A 21426-nucleotide genomic window follows, 5' to 3' on the forward strand; every position below is an offset into this window, starting at 1 on the left:
AACATCACTTAACTATGATGATTACTGCACAAAAAAGTTATTTGACGTGGTGTAGTCATTACTGTTAAATGACTCTCTAGCATAAGAGGGTTAAGTGGTGGTTACTGGGACTGATACTCAGGTGTCCTCTGCATTTTTCCTGGACATCACCATTATCTGTCCCGTGAGCATGAAGCCTTAAGTTGTTTCTCTGATTTTCTTGAGTGTAGGGAGTCATGACCGCATCCTAACAGATTACTACCTTTTTTATAACCCCAAAATTTCTCAGTTAAAAGAGTGGTTTGGGACACTCTGTGTTTCATATGCTCTGTTTGTCTTTCAGCTTTTTTCCTCTAATAATTTCAGGGATTTTTCTGTGGAGGATGAAACTCTTGCAATTACTCATCCTGCCACAGGAAGAAGCAATGAAATTTCCTTTATCTTACAGTACCTTCACATGCTGCTGGTTAACTGCAGAGAAGCTAGGAGTAACTGTGGAGCTCTTTTTACCAGAATGAATAATTCTTATACCTTAGTGGCATGATAACTTCATTCAAGATCTGGAGCAAAGGCTCTGAATATTCAAGTTTGGGTTATGTTTTTGTCAAAAAATTGATTCTCAGCTGTTGCAAGGGGAAAAATTAGTTTGTCCAATGTACACTGCTGTTGCTGCTGCTGTTTTCTGCTTGACTATTTTATTTTATTTTTTTCCTCCTAGCACAGGTTGGGTCTATAGTGCTCTTAGGGTCAATCCTCAGGGTTTAGGCTTTATTAAATAGCTGTCCTGTGGGCAAATTTTATTATTCTGGTAAATCACTTTGACACCCTGAAATCTAATACATTTTCACCAACTGCAGTTCAAGATAGTATTGTCTGTGAACTACAAGAGCTTAAAATATTTGAGCCTTATCTTAGTCAAGGCTTGTGTCAAAAAAGCCTTTTTCTTCCTCCCTCTGTACCTCCTAACCAAATAATCACGTATAGGCATTAGACTGCCTATTACTAATTGGTAGCATGGGTAGGTCTGATGAGGTAACTCCAGGAAATTAATGTATTTCTTCATTCCAATTAATTTTGTCTAATTCTGTGTCGTCTTTTATTGTATATGCACAATAAATACATAAATCTTAGAACCATAGAATGGTTTAGTTTGAAAGGGACCTTACAGATCATCTAGTTCCAACCCCCCTGCCGTGGCAGGGACACCTTCCACTAGACCAAGTTGCTCCAAGCCCCATCCAGCCTGGCCTTGAACACTGCCAGGGAGGGCGCAGCCACAGCTTCTCTGGGCAGCCTGTGACAGTGCCTCACCAACCTCACAGTAAAGAATTTCTTCCTAATAACCAATCTAAATCTCCCCTCTTTCGGTTTGAAACCGTTACCCCTCGTCCTATCACTGCACTCCCTGATCAAGAATCCCTCCCCACCTTTCCTGCAGGCCCCCTTTAAGCACTGGAAGGCCGCTCTAAGGTCTCCCCGGAGCCTTCTCTTCTCCAGGCTGAACAACCCCAACTCTCTCAGCCTGTCCTCATAGGGGAGGTGCTCCAGCCCCCTGGTAATCTCTGTGGCCCTCCTCTGGACCCACTTGAGCAGGTCCATGCCTGTCTTATGCTGGGGCCCCCAGAGCTGAACACAGTACTGCAGGTGGTATGTCACAAGAGCAGAGTAGAGGGTGAGAATCACCTCATCTTTTGATGGAGCCCAGGATGCAATTGGCTTTCTGGGCTGCGAGCGCACCTTGCTGGCTTATATTCAGTTTTTCATCCACCAGCACCCCAAGACCTTCTCAGCAGGGCTGCTCTCAATCCACTCATCGCCCAGCCTGTCTCTGTGTTTGGGATTGTCCCAACCCAGGTGCAGGACCTTGTCCTTGGCCTTGTTGAATCTCATGAGGTTTGCACGGGGCCACCTCTGCAGCCTGTCAAGGTCCCTCTGGATGGCCTCCCTTCTCCGCAGTGTGTCGACTCCACCACACAGCTTGGTGTCGTCGGCAAACTTGCTGAGGGTGCACTCAGTCCCACTGTCCATGTCGACGACAAAGATGTTAAACAGCTCCAGTCCCAGTACCAACCACTGAGTAACGCCACTCATTACTGGTCTCCATTTGGATATTGAGCTGTTGACCGCGACTCTTTGACCATCCAACCAATTCCTGATCCACTGAGTGATCCATCCATCAAATCCACGTCTCTCCAATTTAGAAACAAAGATGTCATGCGGGACAGTGTCGAACTCCTTACACAATGTGAATAAATAAAATACTATGCCCAGTATACTGTCTCAGTAAAGATATGGGATTAGCTGATCTGTGCCTGGTTTGTCTTGGAACATGATTGTCTTGGAATAATAATGGGAATGTGATCGCCTTGGCATATAATTGTCATGCTTCTGTAAGTCCCTTATGAAATTTATAGCTTCATAAAACCTTTATGTCGTTATTCCAGAAAGTGCCATTTAAAAAGCAATTGTAAAACCTCTGAAAAAAAAATTATTGTCTGTATGACAGTGTCAGCTACTAATATATTTAAACAGCATTTTAGGTCGTTTTAACCTTTTCGCTTATTTTCATTTTTTCAGATGACATTTCCCTCATTTTTGTTAGTTTACAATTTACAATAAGTTTCTTTAAAACAACAGCAATTGCTTCTTCCAGATAATTTTTCACAGATTAGTTTGAAATTGCATCCTACAGGCTGCGATTTCTTTACTTCAAAGAAAAAAGCCCCCAAATGTTAAAATGTATGTTGACTTGAAAGTACTTTTTCTTTTTTAAGTATTTTATTTATTACTGTTACCAGGAGACAGAGAAGAAGTTGAACTTACCCTTTGTTTTTTGCCAGGCTCAAAAATGTATACTGCTTAAAAGTGGCAACAATTGCAGAAAACATCCTTTAGTTTAATTATCTTTCAAATATTTATATTATAAAAATAAATTACTTTTATTATTTTAATTATTCTCATAAAAAATGTGTGTGTTATGTAGAATCTCTCAGTTTTTCATTTGTTTGTTTACAGTAACACCATTTTTCTTTTCTTCTTTTTAAGAGAACAAGTACGATTTAATGGATTTGGGATTTTTATCTTCATTGTCTATCCTGGAGCTTTTGTTGACCTCTTCACAACCCACTTGCAACTGATATCTCCAGTCCAGCAGTTAAGGATATTTTGTGCAGGTAATAATTTGTGCTTTTTTATTAAATCTTTGCTTAGCACAATTACTTATTCTACAAGCATCATTTGTGAATCCTTGATGGAGGATTGAAGGTTTAAAATGAAGAAGTACAAAAGCTTCTCTTTACCTAAAGGTCATCCTCCTGTTCTGAACCTAAATTGTGATTTCAGAAAATCATTTGATCATTACTGTCCATATTGTGCTGTTTTCTGGAGGACTGATGTCAGTTTCTAGGAGCTTAAATGAATACCAGTTTCCTGTCATGAAAAATGTTATTAAAGCCTAGATCTGATTCAGAATAGTTGCATAAGAAATTCCATTTGTGTGGTTGGTGAAAAAAAATGTGTTTTCTGACCTTCCTCTCTCATTAGGACAAGCTCTTAGACCAGCTCAGGTGCAGAAGTTCCTTTGTCTTTTTTTTTTTTTTTTGTCTTGCATACTGTATGTAGCAAAACTTTGGAGCACACAAGCTGGAAAATACTCAGCCAGAAGACTGGTTGTATGAGAACATGACTTGCTGTCACAGGTGAACACCCCTGAGCAATTCACTACCATTTTCTGAAATAGTAGCAATCTATTATGTGATTTTTCAATAGTATTGTGAGTGATTTTCAGTGACGTGCGAGTTATGTTATTATACAGGTCACTGTGTTTTGATGTTGCCACCAGGAGGAAAAAAAAGCTAAACCACAAACATCCAAAGAGAATCACAGCTTATGGCTACAAATAACCTCCAAATGTTTTTGATTTTATATTTTTTGAAGACTCTGGCTGCTGGGAAGTAGAGCCTTGTTGCTGTGGAAAGTTAGACTGAGATTGTGTTATGCTACCTCAACCACTTGTATTATTGATTCCTAGAGACAAAGGTGGTTCTCAAACTACTGAAATAAAGATAGAAAAGTTAGTATCTTGGTTTCATTCTTGATACTGATGATTTTCTGTTGCAAAGGACAGTAGGATAACAGCCAGCCTGTTGTAATGTTTAGCTACTAACATTGTTTCTTGAATATTATAACTAAAACATTATATAGAGGGTTTTAGGCTGGGCATACAGAAGCCTTTAGCAAAGTGTATTTTCAGGCTTTCATAAATAAAGTAAATGATAATAAATGTTAGGCAAGTAAATATGTCTATATTCCAAATACCCTAATGAACTAAAGTCATTCACTGCAATAGGCTAACTTTTATGAAGCCCTGTTTCTCATATTAATCAATTTTCATTTCCAGCTACTGTGAACGGAACTGAAAGATAAGACATACTGATTTTCAAAATAGCTTGCTTACGTACATTCCTGAGAACTCATCTAGAAAAATAAGATTATAAGCTGTAATAGAAAATGATTGCTTGCATGTTTTTGATGACAAGTATCTGTAATAATTTTTCAGGTTTCTTGGGAAACATGAAATAGGGGAATACAAGGTAGGAACAAGCATGTTGCAAGACTGGTTGGCATCAATGGCTTGTTACCAGTTAGGTGTAACAAATATATGCATTTTTTTACAGGTAATGATAGGTGTGTTTCAGAACTAGGATGTTTGATAATGATAAAATGTGATATTCAGTAAACTTGACTTAGTGTTTCTTAATTGTCAGAGCAGTTGAATGAACATGTTCTCAGTATTCAGAAGATCTGAGTTTACAGAGACACGCTTTCAGATTTTTCTATGGCAGCTAAGTAAAAGAGCTAGAGTAGAGAATGACACTGAATATTCCTTTTGTAGCCCACCTCTATACTCTGGAGATTAAAGAGTATATTTGTTGTACAGTAGATGGCATCATGAGTTCAAGAATAGTGAATGAGCGTTCTTGTAGGACTTGTGCTATTTTTAGCATTAATTCTATGCCTAGTAGATGAAAAGTGCTTCTATACAGCACTTTCTTATAATTAGTTCAAATATACATATTATTTTTTGAGATCCTTTTTAATATGTTTTGTCTTGTCTTTATCAGAAAAAGGCATTAAAGATTTTTAAAACATTATTTCAAGGTCTTTTAAGGGTTGTGTAAAGTGTCCCTTTTTAAATATAAGAAATTAGGTATCCAAGGATGAGGCTGTTTTAGCAAAATAAAATTGATGGAATACTCAGCAGTGTGCTTCTACAGGTATTCCTGTTTTGAGCCTGTTCATTTTTCTATGGATTGCCAGTGATGAATTTGAAGCCTTTCAATTTAGACTTTTCTGCTGTATTCCACACAGCAAACCATGTAGATTATGGTATTAAGGCCCATGTTTTCCTAGGTGTTTGAATGTATTCCTTGTCACCCTCCAGCAGTTCCATCACCTCTTTAATTTTAATTTTTTTCCAGTTTACTATCTCTAGCAGCCACACTGTTACAAAGGAATTTTGTTTCTGTCTTAGATTTTGATCCTTTCTGAAGCTGGAAAAAGTAAAGTTTGTTTTTAAGATAAAAAAATTAAAACAAGTTAAAATATAAACTTAATACTTCTAGTTTTCTTGCACGAGTGTGTGTGATGTTTATATGTATATGTGTGGGATAAAGACAACTGAATGCTGAAACATTTAATCTATCTGAGTGCCTTTCAATGAGATGATGAAAAACTTAACAGAAACAGAAATCACTTTAAGACACACCTACTAGTGAAAATGGCAACAAACTTTTAGTTAAAGTACTCAGAAAAAAAAAGTCTCTCATTTGTGCAGCGTCAGAAACATAAAATAAGACCAGGTAAGATGTAGAGATAGCCAGGGGAAAAAAAGACTTATGTTATGATTCCTGTGTTATATACAGTGCAAGAAAGATAGGTTTATATGTTTTTAAATCTATTTACTTTAGTTCCTGTCCTGTGTACTGTACTGTAAACACAGAATGGAATCAAACCTCTCTTAACAAGATGAAGCACTATATGAAGGAAATAAGGAGTCTTCAACATTCAAAAGTTTTCCTGCATTGGTCATACAATATGTTTGTCCAAGAACACAAATGAAATGAGAAAATTTGTGTAGTACTGGATGTTGAAGGAAGCCAAGTGTGTCTTATGATAGCAATTCATTTCTTCCTATGGAGAGCAGCATACTATAAAGATTGCAGTTGAAAATATGTTGCCTGAAATAACGTGTCAGGGAATGCTGATTGCACAACTTTTCTTGATGTGGTTTTAGGTCCAGATTTTCTTGTAAAAGAAGCCTTTTTTCAAATAACTTTCTAAACTTGTTTGGCACATATACATGTAATTATTTTCATTGATACAATGGAGATAACCATGAAAAACACTGAATTGCAACTAAATTTCATCCATCTTGCTGACTAGAACAAACAGTATTTATTCGTGTCATATTCTTAATCAAGTCCCTTGATTAAGATTTTTAAATTCAACAGATTATTTTGGTGGGAAGTGACAAGTAGTACATTTCATTCCACTACTTTTTTTAATAGTTATGATTGATGATGACTCTGTAGGTAGAAACTGTAGTTTAAGAATTGATTCAGAAGCCCAGTTTTTCTTCTGGATACTCTGCCCACTAGATATGCTACATAGAAAAGTAGTGTTATGTGATGAAATATCAATATGGTAGAATGCACCTTAAAAATGGACTTACCATTTCTCTGTCTTTTCTGATAGTGTAATTCTCAGGGATTCAGAGGCTTCTCTTAAACACCCCTGTAAAGTGACATCACAGAAACTTAAATTTGTAAAGTTACACGTATTCTTTCATGCTTATGTTCACAGATTAACTTTTCATCCATTCTTACAGTAATTGTTTCAGGAAAGTTAATTAGAAGGTAACTGTAGAATCTTGCATTTCAAAACCACCTTTTTGTTATTTGTGTTTATTAGAAACATGGGTTTTTTTCCTTCTTTTTAGGAGTGTGGCATAATTTTGTTCTTGGTGTTGCAAGTTTCATGGGTTTGTTTCTGCTGCCAGCCATTCTTTTCCCTTTCTATTATACGGGTGTTGGGGCACTTGTCACTGAGGTCGCAGAGGTAAGAAAAGATCTTTACTGTTTTCCTATTTTGTGACCTGAAATGTACCTGTATCTTACTATCACAGTCAAATTTGGTCAGTGCGGCACTCAGCAGAATTTAATACATTGCACTTTGTCTGCTTAAAGTTTCTTTCTCAGTCTTATGTTTTTTAGTATCAGTAAATGAAGGAACATGGCATGAATAATGATAGACTATTCAGCATACTATAAAACTAGACGTTTGAGATGAGTTTGCAGGCTTATTTCTGTAGGGTTTTCTAACTTCTTTTCAATATTGGCACCAAGTAAATCTACTGGAAACTGCATTATCACTCTAGTTATTGCTATCTGTTCTTAATGTTAAAGATTATTTTGAGCTGATTTCCTTGCTTGTTTGGACAGCTGGAAGCAAAGTAGAGATAAACTGCTGAGTTTCTGGAAAGGACCGATTTTTTTTCTGACTTAATCAAATACAGCACAGCTGAACATCAGAGCTGAAAGGATTCAGTCTTTCTTGGATCTGAAAGTGAGCTAATATAACTCAGGAGGGGAGTGACATTATGCTTGATACCTTCAAAAGTATAGGTACACCCTGCTTTGTTGAAAGATTAATGGTATTAATTTAAGCTTCTTGAACTTAAAATGGTAGGAAAAAGCACGACATATTAACTTCTATGAAAATAATTACTCAAATTTGAAGAGGTCCACCAGAACACTTGGAGACTTTTCCTTTTCTTTTTCTTTGCAATAAATAAGTTATTCTTTGTTTGGGATGTCGTTTTTGTAATGCTGTATCGGAAGTTGAAATAATCAGTGGAGCCTGAGATTTTCTGTTTCTCTGGAAATAGTGTCTTAACCTAAAGATTTCATGGCTATTTGGCAGAACTGTGAACAGATCCTTGTAGTTTTAACTATAATAACATGACTGACTTCACTGTTTCTTCTCAGGATTCTCCTGCCAATGGACCAAGAGGTCTTTTTGTGGGAGACCTTGTCACTAACCTACAAGACTGCCCAGTTTATAGTGTGGAAGACTGGAATTCCTGTCTGGGAGACATTTCAGAGAAATCACAGGTCGGCTACTGTATAAGTGCAGCCACCCTACAGCAATTAAGCTTTCCAGCTAGAGGTATGACTTTAGGTGCTCCCTTCATTATTTTATATTGTGATTTTTATCATGCCTTAAAGGCTTATTTTGGGTTTAGGATTTGTTGGTGGGGACAGATTTCTCCTAAGTTGAGTCTGCTATCCTGTCTTAAGCAGTGACCAATATGCCATTCATTTTTGTGAAATCTGAAAGGGAGGAAGAGGTAGACAGAAGAATTTCTCTGTCTTCCAGTCATGCTATACAAATATCCTGTGTGATCTGAACAATGAAATTTGCCTCTTCAGGGTATTGCATAACTTGGTTATTAGCAGTAATACAATTATCTCCTCTATTTTTAGTCCAGTTATATGCATCAACTCAGTGATCTTTTGCAGATGTAAATTCCACACATTACCTTACTGCTTTGATCACCATGACATTACAAACTGTATGGCTTAACCCAATGATGTGCTTTATTATGACCACTTCTTCTGATGTGTCTCACTATACGGGTTTTATGTTTCATTTGCTTCTTCAACTTCACAGTGTCATTGCCCATAAACTCAGTTTTCCCTGGATTGCACATATTGCTTCTAGAAGTCAGTCTGTTTCCTTCTGTTTTCATTTATACATTAGAGTGCTTGTTGCTGTAACAGCTTGCCCCTGAGAAACAAAAAAATGTGAACTGAACTAAACTGGAACAATAAACAAAAATTAAGTGGAACAAAAAAGAACAGTCAAGTTAAATTGGCTGAATGTCTTGTGACATGCCCTAAAGCTCTCTGGAGTTTGTTTCATGCAAGCATCCATGGAGACTGAATTCCAAAGGTAAGGGGCTGCCGCTGAACAAAACCTATATGATGCTATTCATAGCTTTAAAATTGTCACTGCAATTTTCCACCATATTGGAAGTAAACAGGAGGTCAAGCAGCTCGACTACCCATGTCTTTTGATGCATTATAGTTCTCTTGTGAGACTGAAAAGGTTATTTATTTATTTTTTTGTATGTAAGGAAAGTAATTTTACAGCTAGAACTAAGATAAATATTTAAACTGGAAACTAGGAGCGTATGGGTAAGATCCTGCTTTTAGAGACCTAGCAGTTTGGATTATCTCTCTGAAGGGGAGGGTGACTTTGGCACATGCTTTCAGCTGAGCAGGGATGGCAAGTAAGAACCAATTTTTAGACACTGTAGGTATGTATGCTCTGATTCTACTGTTCTCTGAAATGCAATTTCAGAGTCATGGATAATAAAACTGCATATTCTGCAACTGAACGAGTCCTATTTAGATTGAAATACTAGAGACTTAATGCTAGAGACTCAATATAGCTTCCAAGCTTGGTGGCTGTATTGTGTTAGCAGCCCATTGTCCCACTGCTGCATTGTAATCAGACCAGTCTGTCTGCATTTTTGGGGCTATAAGCCTCCAGCAGTGAGAAATATTCCTCTGAAATTAGATGAACTCTGTTCGGTCTCTAGCAGCTGTCATTTGTCAAAATCTTGGCAGTTCACAACTTGACATAAATACAGAATATCAATAAAAACGTATCTAGCAAATGGACCCCATCTACTTGACCATAAAACAAATGGAGAGTAAACTATGTGATTGTGAAGCTAGACAGAAAACAATGCCCGAAGGATCTTCTTGAAATTAAAAAAAAAATAGTGTTTTCAGGGTAGTTTTTAAGGAAAATAATTTCATTGTCATTCACTATTCAAAAATATGTGTGGTTGCTTAGCCTCAGGGTACTTGAAAAAAGGATTGTACGATACAATGCTTGCACCTGTAAGCCCCAGGCATAAAGCTCCGTGTAAGTGGATTGCAGGTTATGCAGTGATAAATCAGCAACCAGTATCACGGGCTTGATCTACCTAAGGAAGATACTGCAGTGTTGCTGTGACACAGATTCTTACAGTGAATATTCTTTTGTGTTTGTTTTTTTTTAAAGCTGCTGTTGTAGAGTAAGTCAGGTTTAATTCATTTAAAGAACATCCATACAAAGATTCTGTACCAGACTATTTAAATCACAGTGTAAATTTATTCACTGCTGCAGCCTTCAAGGCTTGGAAAGCTTTCAAAACCTGAATCTTGCAAAGGCATTCACATTTTAAAGAGGACATTTTAAGTCTTCTTCCATAGCCAGCCAGTGAAATCAGTACAGTAGCAGGTAACAAATTTCTATGTCAAACCTTAAGGCAAGTTGGGGGCAACAGATAAAAGTATTTTGTACTCATAATGGTCAGAACATTGCAGTGGTAGATCTTCAGTATCTCAAGGAGATTTATTAAGATGAAAAAAAGCAGTATGTGACACGACTGAAATCAGGTGACATTGCTAAAGTGGTGAAGCTTATTTTTAGTTGAGACTGAACCACAGCTAGGCTTTGTGAATTACTATATTCTTGAAGGCTACGGAATTACTGTTTTACTTTATTCAGAGACTAATTTCTTTTCAGGAAGTTACTGTAATATTGATCATTTGCTCTATGCCTATGTTCTTTAGTCTATAGAAGACTTGATGGCACAGTTGAATGTTGTAGTAACAACAGCCTCACAGACATTTGCTTTTCATATAGCAATAACTTGGACAGCCACCTGGTAAGTTACTTAAACTGCTGATTCTGTTTGGTAAATCTGAAATTATTTAAATTAAATTAGTAAAGTTTACCAGCATTTATACAGCATACTTAAGTACTCAAGAATACCTCCAGTTTCTAATAAAGGTGTATGTGTATGTTATTCTCCCCATTTACAGCTTAAACCCCCAAAGTGTTAGCTATGAGTTTTCCCATGATCAATCAGGGAGTTTCTGCAAGAACCAGAAAAGATTTTATACCCCTCATTCCTTTAAGCAGAAAGACACCTCCCCCATTTTCACCACTGGATGAGAATATTGGTGAGAAAAAAAACAACTTTTGAGAACAAGGCGAAATTGCCTGTTTTGGTGCTTCAGTCTTTAAAGTTGCTGGGTGCTACAGGCAAAACAAAGCACTGGACTATCTGTTCAGTTATTTTGGCTGAAGCCAGCAGTGTTGGTCACTAGGTTAGGCTAACAACATGCAAGAGAAGGTCCTGGTGATTGCCCAGTTTCTCAAAATCAGGACCTGTATTTGATTCCTTTTTCACCATGATTTTATTGTAACATGTGGAAACATAAAAAGTTTCTCAGTCGGATTCTGACTTACTCTCCTCAAAATACAGAAAAGTTTGTTAAAATACACGATGCATATTGACAATGATGTAGTATTTCTAACAGTTCCCTTTACAAGAAGAAGAGCACAAGTACCAACTGTGTAAACTTTTCTACACATACCAGTTTGTTATTGTTCTGACCTCTAGTGATAAATACCTAAAGAAATGGAAGCAGTCTGTTCCTATATCTGCTATGTTTACAGTTTCTACAATGGTAAACTTCCCACTCCAGGGTGTTTTTGTGGTATATAACCACTAAGAATTGAGCACAGACCAGCAGTTTGTTTGAAATATGACAGTGGCTAGTAACATCCTGGAGTTCAGCAAGATTTGATAAATCACTACCCCACTGAGCTTTGACATTCTTAAGCTCATAGCTGCTACTTAGGAACAGAGAAAAAAATGAAAGCATCCAGAAGCCTGTGACCTTCAAGTGTCCTTAGACTGGCTGTGAGTTTTTGAACAGTAATTTTAAATAGTCTTTGCAGTGGAGCAGTATTTGAAAGTGTGCCCTCTCCCCCTTATTAGAATAGAAAGAGCTTGTATTGAGGTTAATAGAGAGTGTCTAGCACTCATGCATCTATGGGGAGTGTAACTATCAGGCTAAGAAGCAGGAAATTTTTTGTTTGTTTGTTTTTTCCCTAAGGCAAACAGTAGATTAAGAACTTTCCTTGCTTGTGTTTAAGAAAAAAAGGAAAATTATCACTGAGCTTTTACGAGAGACACGAGGGGGAAAACCAATTTCCTGTTCCTCTCTGTTGTACTCTCTTTGGTCTATGGGGAACAAGAAAGATCTGGTCTTTCAGACTGCAGAGTGAAAGACTGTTATAGGTAGGACTTGGGACACAGACTACATTAAGTCCTGTGTTCATCTTAGTTGAGAATTAGTTTTCTTACTTACCACACAGCTGGTAGGTTTGTTGGGTTGTTTGCTGAACAGAAGGTTTTGTTCAGCCAAATGAGGTTTTAGATCAATGAAGACTAAAACTTCTTAAACAGGTAAGTCACTAGGATGTTAATGCAGGCTCTGTTCATTAGAAATTGCTGACTTATGTTTAGATGCCTTGTTTTCTTGTTATGCGTGTGTGTACTTTTAAAAAAATAGTTAGCTTTTATTTTGGTACAGTGTGCACACCCCTCTCTTCCACATTCCACCAGAAATGGAATGACAGGCTGAATATGTGTCAGGTAGAAGTTCTGCAGGATTTGACAAAAAAAAAAAAAAAAACCAACCAAAAAACAGATTTCGGCTCTTCATGAGCTGGTAGTATATCAGTGAGGCATTTGCTTTAAAAAGGAATATATAATACCTTTTATTCTGATCTGTTGGAAAATATCTTTAAATGTTATAATCATTTTAAATGCCCTTTGCAGTATGCCTGTCTGCCAGCACGAAAAGTTATTGAGGCCAGCAAAGTTTGTCGAACCAACATGGACTGCCAGAAGGACTTTGTTCCAAGCTTTTGTGTGACTCCTTCTTTAGAGAACCAAACAAGGCTAATCAGGGTAAAACATCCACCCCATATTGACATGCTGTATGTAGGACACCCCATGCATCTTCAGTACACAGGTTGGTATCATTTATTAAAACAGTTTAACAAAGAAGATTTCTAATATGGTTTACTTTGCCTGGCTGCTTGAACAAGGTCTTGGAGCACTTGTCAGTTAACTTGTTTAATGCAGAATCCATTTCTTGTTACAGCCAGTGGAGAGACATGGACTACTCAGGCCTAAAATGAAATGTGCACAGTGCAATGAGTTACAAAGGTAATAGAAAACATATGTGATATGAGATGGTTGTTTTTTCAGAAAAGTATGAAAGGGCTATTTCTATAGCAGATCTCACTCAGATTAGTTGTGGGAACCAGGCACCTGCATTTTCCTAACACATAAACTTCTCAAAATACTATTGTAAAATCTCTAGGGCATCTTGCTCTAACACCTTGCCTGGAATATTAGCATGACTGCTTAAATCACACTTAATACCCAAGTATTTCCAAGATTCCCAAGACTACTGGGCCACAAGTACAATCACAACAGAGTTTTTTCCTGATTTTTTTTTTAAATTTGAGTCCCACAAATTAAATAACATATAACAGTTTAGTTCCTTACTTTGAAATGGACTATGGCTCTCCTTTAGGCAAGCTTATATCCTTGAGCCAGGTATACAAGTAAAAAGCAATTCTGCTCTTGGAGCAAGTATGGAAAGAATGAACGAACTCATCAGCTCCCCTGCTTAGTAGCTTGAGTGGCATGGTGAAAATTAACTTCAGATGGGCTTAAAAAAGTATGAAGTGTTAAACTACTGTCCCTTCCTCTGAGGAACCTGTCAGTTCCTCAGACAGCTAAGTTATACCTCAAAGGGGGAGATTATACTTCAGACATCTTGAAGTACCTCCTTAGCAACGCATTGTACTTTTCTGAATAGGCACTGGAATTGGGTACAAAAGGGCTTTAGAAACAGTGATGAAATCTGGTAGTGTAAACCATTAGCATTCTTGCATAAACATATTTTTAATTAATCTGTCAGTCTTTATCTGTCTGTGCTGGTCATATTTTGATACTCCATGACAAATTATTTATTTCTCCTTGTTTACACTATACCCTTATTTAAGTTCCAGATATGGTCTCTTCAATTGTTATTTCTGCCCTCCTGCCATTTAGGAGGAAAGCATTGTCACCTGGGTGATATCAATACAGAGGTCTATATTTCATAACATCTATTCTCAATATAGAATAGAGTTTGATAATTACTTTAAGTTCCCTTTCTTGGTCTCTAACAATGCAGACTGTAGGTACTCTAGAACAATTGATATTGTTTCTTTTTCCAATATGTTGGAGCAATGAAGTTTAATCAGTGTTTCCTACTGAACAGTAATTCTGCAAAACAATTGAACCTGTCAGTCTTTCAGAAGTCAGAAAAGAATGTTATTGCAGATAAAGAGGTAGTTCTACTTTAAGAAGTTACTGTGTGAAAATACACATTTACAGTGTATTTACAGGAATATAATTCTAAAGTAATTTACTGTACCCTGGGAATTGCGCATGGAATATGTTAATTTGAGCGAAAAGATTTACTTCATTACAAATTTTGCTGCAAATGCAACCTATGCTCTGTGTTCGCCTTGGAAAATCACCAGAGCTAAAATGATAGGATCCTGGCTTGGGCCGCAAGTAGTCTACTGTACCATTGTAGACTTCCATGCATTCCAGTGAAACAACTTCTAAGTATTTCAGACTTTGCACTGTACAAACCAAGAGGTTGGATTTTATTTTTTCCCCAAATGTGACTGATCAGAATGTGGTAACCATTTTTTTACAGTTAAGAAAGGAAAATACTTTCTTCCTCTACTGTGTGAATTTTGAAATAGAAGTGTTTTAGTGAAATGCGTGTTCTTCAGTGTAATCTTTTTGCCTGCAGGAAACATTACTTTTTAGAGTGGTGCTACATTTAACACCAACCTGATATGGGAGTTGCACTAGTGTGTACTATGACTTTACTTTCTCTAGAAATGTCACTAAAGTAATGTTTGAAAAACATTCGAAGATTATGGGTGCATTATTTTTTGCTTAGGCTTGTATTGTCATCATGATAATCCTGATTTATGGAGAAGCAGTAATTATTTCATATTTTCATTTGAAGCTAGCTTCCAGATGCAGTATTTTTGAATATTTATATCCATATTTGCTACTTAGAAGAAATAGGCTATACAGCTTACTTCTATAAAATGTTTCTGTTTCCCTAAAGTAAAATACCCTAGCAAAAATATTTTTTCTTGATATGGATGCTATACATAGCTCTTGTTTCCAGTATATAAAAATAACAAAACAACAACAACAACAACAAAAACCCCCACTCAACTGTAAAGAATCATAATCCTAAATGAGCTTGCAGTGCTGGAGATTTGGCCAAAAATAAAACAGCAGAATGATTAGGAATGCACGTTGTTTAGGGTGGTCACATTGATTAATCCTTTAAATTAGCATTCTCTCTCTAAAAAGTATATAATGTAATCCAATATAAATTCGTACTGTGGGTTTAATTCACGTGGTATTATTCAAGACTTCTAGACCTTTCTTACTGCAGGCCAGTTATGCTCTAGAGGCTCTCCCTGTGTTGAACAGATGATATGTAAAGTTGAAATGGAGGGCCCTGTCATTATTGTCATGCAACTTCGCAGTGTTTCTTCTTTATGGGGGTTTTCATTCCTTCATGTCATTTCTGCTGTTGCAAAATCTTGGCTTGTTTCTCTGGCGCTTGTTGTCTGGGAAGAATCTGGTGACTAACATTCACGTTTGGAATTCACACTGCTGGAGAGAAGATCATATCCCTGAACTTTACTGAATCTGCATCACCCATCAGGAATCAAAACCTGCAAGATTTCCTTCATTAAAAGATGGGATTTACCTAGAAGATAATTTCCCCAAACTGGACCAGTCTCCTACTTCTGTTGTATCCAAGCCTTCTAATAAAAAGCCACTTCCTAGCTTTGGGGAGTTTTTTGGGCAACAACACCCATAATCCCTGATGAAGGTCTATCTGGTACAGTCTGATTTCTCAGTATTTCCGTGCTTGTTTCCCCTTATTGCTGAGGATGATGATTTACTTTCAACCCATATTTAAAGGGTTACATACATAGTTCTTCTGGAGACCACACAGAAATACCTCATGCTGTAGTGTCCCTCTCCTCCATTGCATACATGCCCTTTCCCCCATAAAGAGGTTTTGAAAAGCTCTTTGGTCAGCCTAGTCTTCAAATCACTTCTAATTAAAATTGTGTCTGTTGTGCATTCTTCTCCATATTTGCCAACACCATCTAGCATTAGCCAACAAAAGGAATGTTAATTCCAGGTCAAAGAATTGTTTAATTAGAATGGGAGAACAATGACTCTTTTCTCTCACCCAGCTTCATTGCTGTTCACCTCTTCCCAGCAGTGTCTTTTGAAGACAAGCCTGGAGAACATAATTTCTGTAATTCCTTTGTTATTCCTTGAAGGACAGATTTGCCTGCTGCCATTAGGTTTGATCCCTTACAGCCACTAAATTTATTGCCTCATGTTAGAGTGTCTAGAGCTCAGTCCAGCAACTTCCTGAAGAGTTTCTTTGTGTTTTGGAGGTTGCTTCAGCAGTAAGGATTGGAGTTTAGATCCATGTCTAGTGGCTGTCAGGGACAACAGTTTGTTGTAACAAAGAGGGAAGGAGATTAATGATCCATTTCTCAATGTAGGCTCAACTTCAGGTTCAGGATGGTGACTTTTTAGTGGCCATTAGGTGTTTGTCAAGAGGCAGTCAAGCTTTTGCAAATTACAGAATATTGCAGTGTGTATCTTTTGAAAGCTTTGAATACACTGGCTGCCTCAGCCATTTTGCTATTTTGGCTCATGAACAAGAGGTCTGATCAGATGTTCTGATACCAGCCTTCAGCTTGATGAGTTGTTTGGTTTGGATATCACTTGACTTGGATGCCTCTGACTTTCTGAGCTGAGTGGTGTCCAGGATTTCTGCCTGTTATGTTCTTCACTCAGTAGTCCCACAGATTTGTTTATTTTCTTTCAGTTCCCCAAAATTGAATGTCTTTCTTAAGTTAAGGTAAGAGAGAGCATGATTTTCAAGCTGTCTTGGCACAGCTGTGGAAGTTTTGGTATTGGAAAGTTCTCTGTTTGTTGTCATTCTTCTTTGGGGACTTCTTGCAATCCAAATCTCTCCATCCCATGGTATCCTTGCTGGTTGGACTAATTATCACTTCTGACTCATCAGAAGGGCCTCTGACAGAAGAAAATGTGTTTATGTGGCTGAGTAGACTAGTTCTCTGCCTCATGTGCCTTTGGAACTACTTTCCTGTTGTCTTTGTTCGATGTCCTTGAAGTGTTTATTGAACCTGAAGAACGCTGATCTTACTCTTAACTAAGATGTACATAGCAGCACTTTTGGTATGTTAGGTACTAGCGCTGTGAGGTTCCCAGTGGTTTTAATATTTCTCAAAGGGTGGGTTACCGTGTTCCTTTCCCAAGGGAGGTTTGTGTTGAGTGGGATTTGAACTCTTGCTTTCACAAATCTCTGTGGAGATGGTATTCTTATGGCTATAACTTTTCCCAGGCTGGTAGGGAAAATTCAGGCCATTGTGCTGGCCTCCACTCATTTACAAAGTTGTTCTTTAGGGACAGAGTGACTGTAGTTGACACTGTGCAACCTCATTCTTAAGGTGATTTTCTAATTCTGCCTTAATTTACCTAAACCTCTTCCTTCTGGGGATAAGACTCCACTATGCTATGAGTGGAACCTTCTAGTAGGAAAGGTGTCTTTCTTCCAGCTGTCACAGAACTCAGGTTTTCAAGTGGTCCCTGAGGCGGGCAACTGAGACTGTTGTTTACTTTGAAAGACTTTTTATGAGACAACCCAGATGGAGCATCCCTGTATTAACAGAGTGCACTCTGGGAGGTCTCAAGCTACCTCTTTGAGGAGTCTCTCAAACATTTGACGTGCAGTCAGCTGAAGCTTCACATACAGCTTCAAAGCAGTTAACAGTACTAAAGAACTGTTTCAAGGTCATGCGGTGCTTGACACTGTGATTTTCCAGGCACTATTTATAGGAAGCATGCTGAGTCCCACCTTCCAGGTTTTTGAGTTGCACTAAGTTACATCTTGGAGTCACTTACAGTATCATCTGAAGACAGAAAAAGAAGCTACTTAGGTACTGGCTAACTACTGTTAAGATGTGTAGTGCAGCTGTGCATCATCTCCTAGCCTTTGCTCTCTCAGAGTGATTCCAAGAACTCTGCTCCCTGTCTGCTCCTCTCCTATACACCATGAGCTCAGCCTCAGACTGGGAGGATCTTCTGCAGGTACTGCAAGAAAAGAATTTTCTGGCCTTCAGAGAAAGTACACGTGAACACCCACAGTATGAATGTATACATGTGGACTGCATATGTCTGGTAATTGTAATCTCTTTTTATACATTTTTCTTTGAAAAGGACTTAAATTACACAATGTGGTCTTTATGGCTACAGATGTCCAGTTGCCTCTGAAAGTATGTATCTTACTGAAATCATGCTAATTGTATTTTGTGGAGTAACTTTACTATCATAGTGAGCATGGTTAAGAAGACTTAACGGCTGCACTCTTTTAAAAACAAAATCCAAGCAAAACTGTTTAGATTGGTTATTCATCCTTGAAGAAATGTCATTTAGATCTGATTTTTCTGCAAAATTATAATCTAAAATTCATAATGTTATATTCCTGGAATGACTGTTCATGTTTGTTTATCTTTATGTTTTCATTTCAGTAAGTCTCAGCAGTTTTGTACCACGACAAAACTTTCTAAGCATTGGTCTGCCTGTGGTGATAGAGACATTTTGCAAGTATCCTTTGAAGCATGTTTGTTCTTTTAAGGCAAGAAGGGAACTGTTTAGAATTTGGTGACCCAGCAAAATTTCAGTTGGATATCATTTTAGACAGAATGTTCTGAAACATTTCTGTAGAGTTTTGACATCTTTATTCCGTCGCTGCATTGATTATTGTCCATGTGCCAAGCTCAAAATGAAATCTCTCACTTTCTTGTGCTTAGCAAGATAGTTTTGGTCAGTGCTTTTTTTAACTCTTTCTTGAGGGTGAGTCATAACAGGTCTGATGAGAAAGTCAAAGTAAGCCTGAATTTATGGCAGGACAAATGAGATGTTATTGCTAGCTTTGGTATGTCAGAGTTTTATCATTTTTGAGTCATTATACTGAACTAAATAACAAGGTATGGTTGTTCTTTTATTATTTTTTTCTTCAGAAAAGAAAACTTAGCCTATTCAAAAAGCAGGATGATAATTCAGTTAAAATATGCTTGTTAATAAATGAGGTGATATATATACACATACATAAAGATTAGTAGGCTTGAATATAATAGCTAATCTAAGAACTCTTGGCCTTAGAAATTGAAATGGTTATGCGTGGCTATAGAACAATTAAACAGTGTAGTTCAGTGTACTCCATAAAACTAGAGTAAAGATGCTGCTTGATCTCCCCTTTTCTGGGAACTCGCCAAGGTTCACGCTGACCCAGCTGCTTTCTTAGTCATATGGCTTCTTGTCCAGCCATTATAGGATGCAGGCAGGTATGACAGTTAGCAAGCCTTTACCAACAATAAAAATTATCTACCATTGCCTCATTTTCACATGCACATGCATGTACAGAAATCCACTCAACTTTTCTGGCTGACAGGTAAGTAGGAGAGAGAGACCAGATTCCCAATTATATTCTAGCCATTTACTTACTCCAGCAAGGGAGTGTTTTGGAAAATGTTCCTAATCGTTATTTCATAGTTAGGTCATAGGTCTAGAATACCTTCTTACTACAGGCATGGTGTCAGAGCTATAACCTTCCTCCAAAACCACACAAAGCAAGGGAGGAAGATGGGCAGTATTAAATGTGGTTTTGCTGTCTTCTACTTTCATATGAGTTGTGAAGGATGCAGGTTGTTTTAAGTATCCAAACCTAGTGCTTGAAAACAAATGAATTCTATAAAGGCGATTCTCTGAGCTGGTATGTTATGGTGTAAAACTCATTGTACTCGTATAATTTCTGTGGAACAGAATGGCAGCTGAAAAAAATAACCCTCATATGTTTCTCTCTGCATACTAGAAATAAAAAATATTTTTTACATTTTCTTGAATATTATTCATGAACCTTAACTAATGTCAACCAGGTACCTAATTTCACTGTCAGGAGCACTGGCAGTTATCAATGCTGTACCCTGCTTTGCTTTGGATGGCCAGTGGATATTAAATTCATTCCTGGAAGCGACTCTGAGCTCCGTGATTGTAGAAAAACAAAACAGAGAGCTTGTTGGCTTTTTAATTTTGCTTGCTGGTAGTGCACTTTTGGCTGCCAATGTTGCACTGGGACTTTGGATGGTGACGGCACGATAGAACATTGGATACGCTTCCATCAGTTCTCAAAGTACACAGAAATAATGAATCCATTGCCTTTTAAATCTTGTTCAGTACTGAGATTGAAATAATTCCCCTAAAGTGACACTGAAAGAGCAATCACTGGTGGCTGCTGTTTTAATTTAAAACTGTACAAGGTTGTGCCTGTGGTCATGGGAAATGTAATAGAAAGAAGTAGGAACCATTTCTCTTTAAGCACTGTACACATTTTGGAGAAATTGCATTGTAAAGTTTCACAGGAAAAAGCCTAAGACTTCATTAATTTAGATCTCAAAATAAGGGAATTATTTGGCCTCAAACATTTGTAAAGTGGGAAGTTTTGTTTTATAATTTGAATAATTGTCAGAAAATCTGTGTAGGCTCTGATTATTTCTCAGTCAGCATAGTCTAGAGTGTCTTGTCTTGTTTTTTTTTTTTTAAATCTGCTATTCTACCAAACTGGACTCTAAGAAGCCCTAAAGTCTGATCTCAAAATGGTGAAAGGCTGAGTAAATGCTTACCATGTGTTAATGAGGAGAGAGAGGCCATATGGTTTAGTATCTTTCCTTTTCAGCTGGCCAAAATGACTGGAAGCATGTTCTCCTCAGGATGTAGATGAGAAGTGCCAACGTCTGTTAAGAATGAGGCATGTGGGAGGATAACAAAGCCCACATGTCTGTGTTTCTTACACATTCAGTTGCATATTATCATACGTAGCTGGAGATTTTTTTAAAGGCAATATTTGTCAGCAATAGCTACAATTAACTGAAATTTAGTTTCTGAGTGCTGAAGTATGCTGTGCACAATTATTCCCAAGTGATAAGAAATGTTTATGTTGTTTTACTCAGAAAATAATACTATATTAATCCTGTTTACAGTTAAAAGTGAAACCTGTTGTTTTTATGGTGTCTATCTTCTGATGCTATGCATGTAATATGTACAGTAACTCACTGATGGTTTTCTGTCTTTCAAAGGGTTGTTTTCCTTTGCTAGGATTCATTCTGTTCAAAGTTAGCTAACAAAGATGTTTAGCTGAAGCTGGTCTTGAATCAGAATTGTTTTGAGGAAGACTTTGATTGTGAATCGAACTATTTAAACATTTGGCTTTGCTTTCTGAAATGAATACAGACCATATCCTTGTTCTTAAATGAACA

The 21426-nt window shown here is 37.4% G+C and overlaps 1 protein-coding gene across 2 annotated transcripts in view; it reads left to right on the forward strand.

Moving 5' to 3' along the window:
• MBTPS2 (membrane bound transcription factor peptidase, site 2) overlaps nucleotides 1-20493 on the forward strand; it is a 34173-nt gene extending 13680 nt beyond the window's left edge. The window contains exons 5-12 of one of the 2 annotated variants that reach the window (XM_086467301.1): nucleotides 3025-3152; nucleotides 6980-7098; nucleotides 8028-8208; nucleotides 10671-10765; nucleotides 12734-12929; nucleotides 13066-13126; nucleotides 18647-18718; nucleotides 20050-20493. In XM_086467301.1, the coding sequence (XP_086323427.1) occupies nucleotides 3025-3152; nucleotides 6980-7098; nucleotides 8028-8208; nucleotides 10671-10765; nucleotides 12734-12929; nucleotides 13066-13126; nucleotides 18647-18718; nucleotides 20050-20272 (1075 nt within the window). In that variant the 3' untranslated portion in view covers nucleotides 20273-20493. Of the gene's footprint in view, nucleotides 1-3024; nucleotides 3153-6979; nucleotides 7099-8027; nucleotides 8209-10670; nucleotides 10766-12733; nucleotides 12930-13065; nucleotides 13127-18642; nucleotides 18719-20049 lie in introns of both variants that reach the window. The other variant, XM_086467357.1, reaches the window with a different exon arrangement.
• The last annotated feature ends 933 nt before the right edge of the window (nucleotides 20494-21426 follow it).

The sequence above is a fragment of the Leptosomus discolor genome, chromosome 1, assembly GCF_034619465.1.
Source record: "Leptosomus discolor isolate bLepDis1 chromosome 1, bLepDis1.hap2, whole genome shotgun sequence".
In the NCBI taxonomy this organism is placed as follows: Eukaryota; Metazoa; Chordata; class Aves; order Leptosomiformes; family Leptosomidae; genus Leptosomus; species Leptosomus discolor.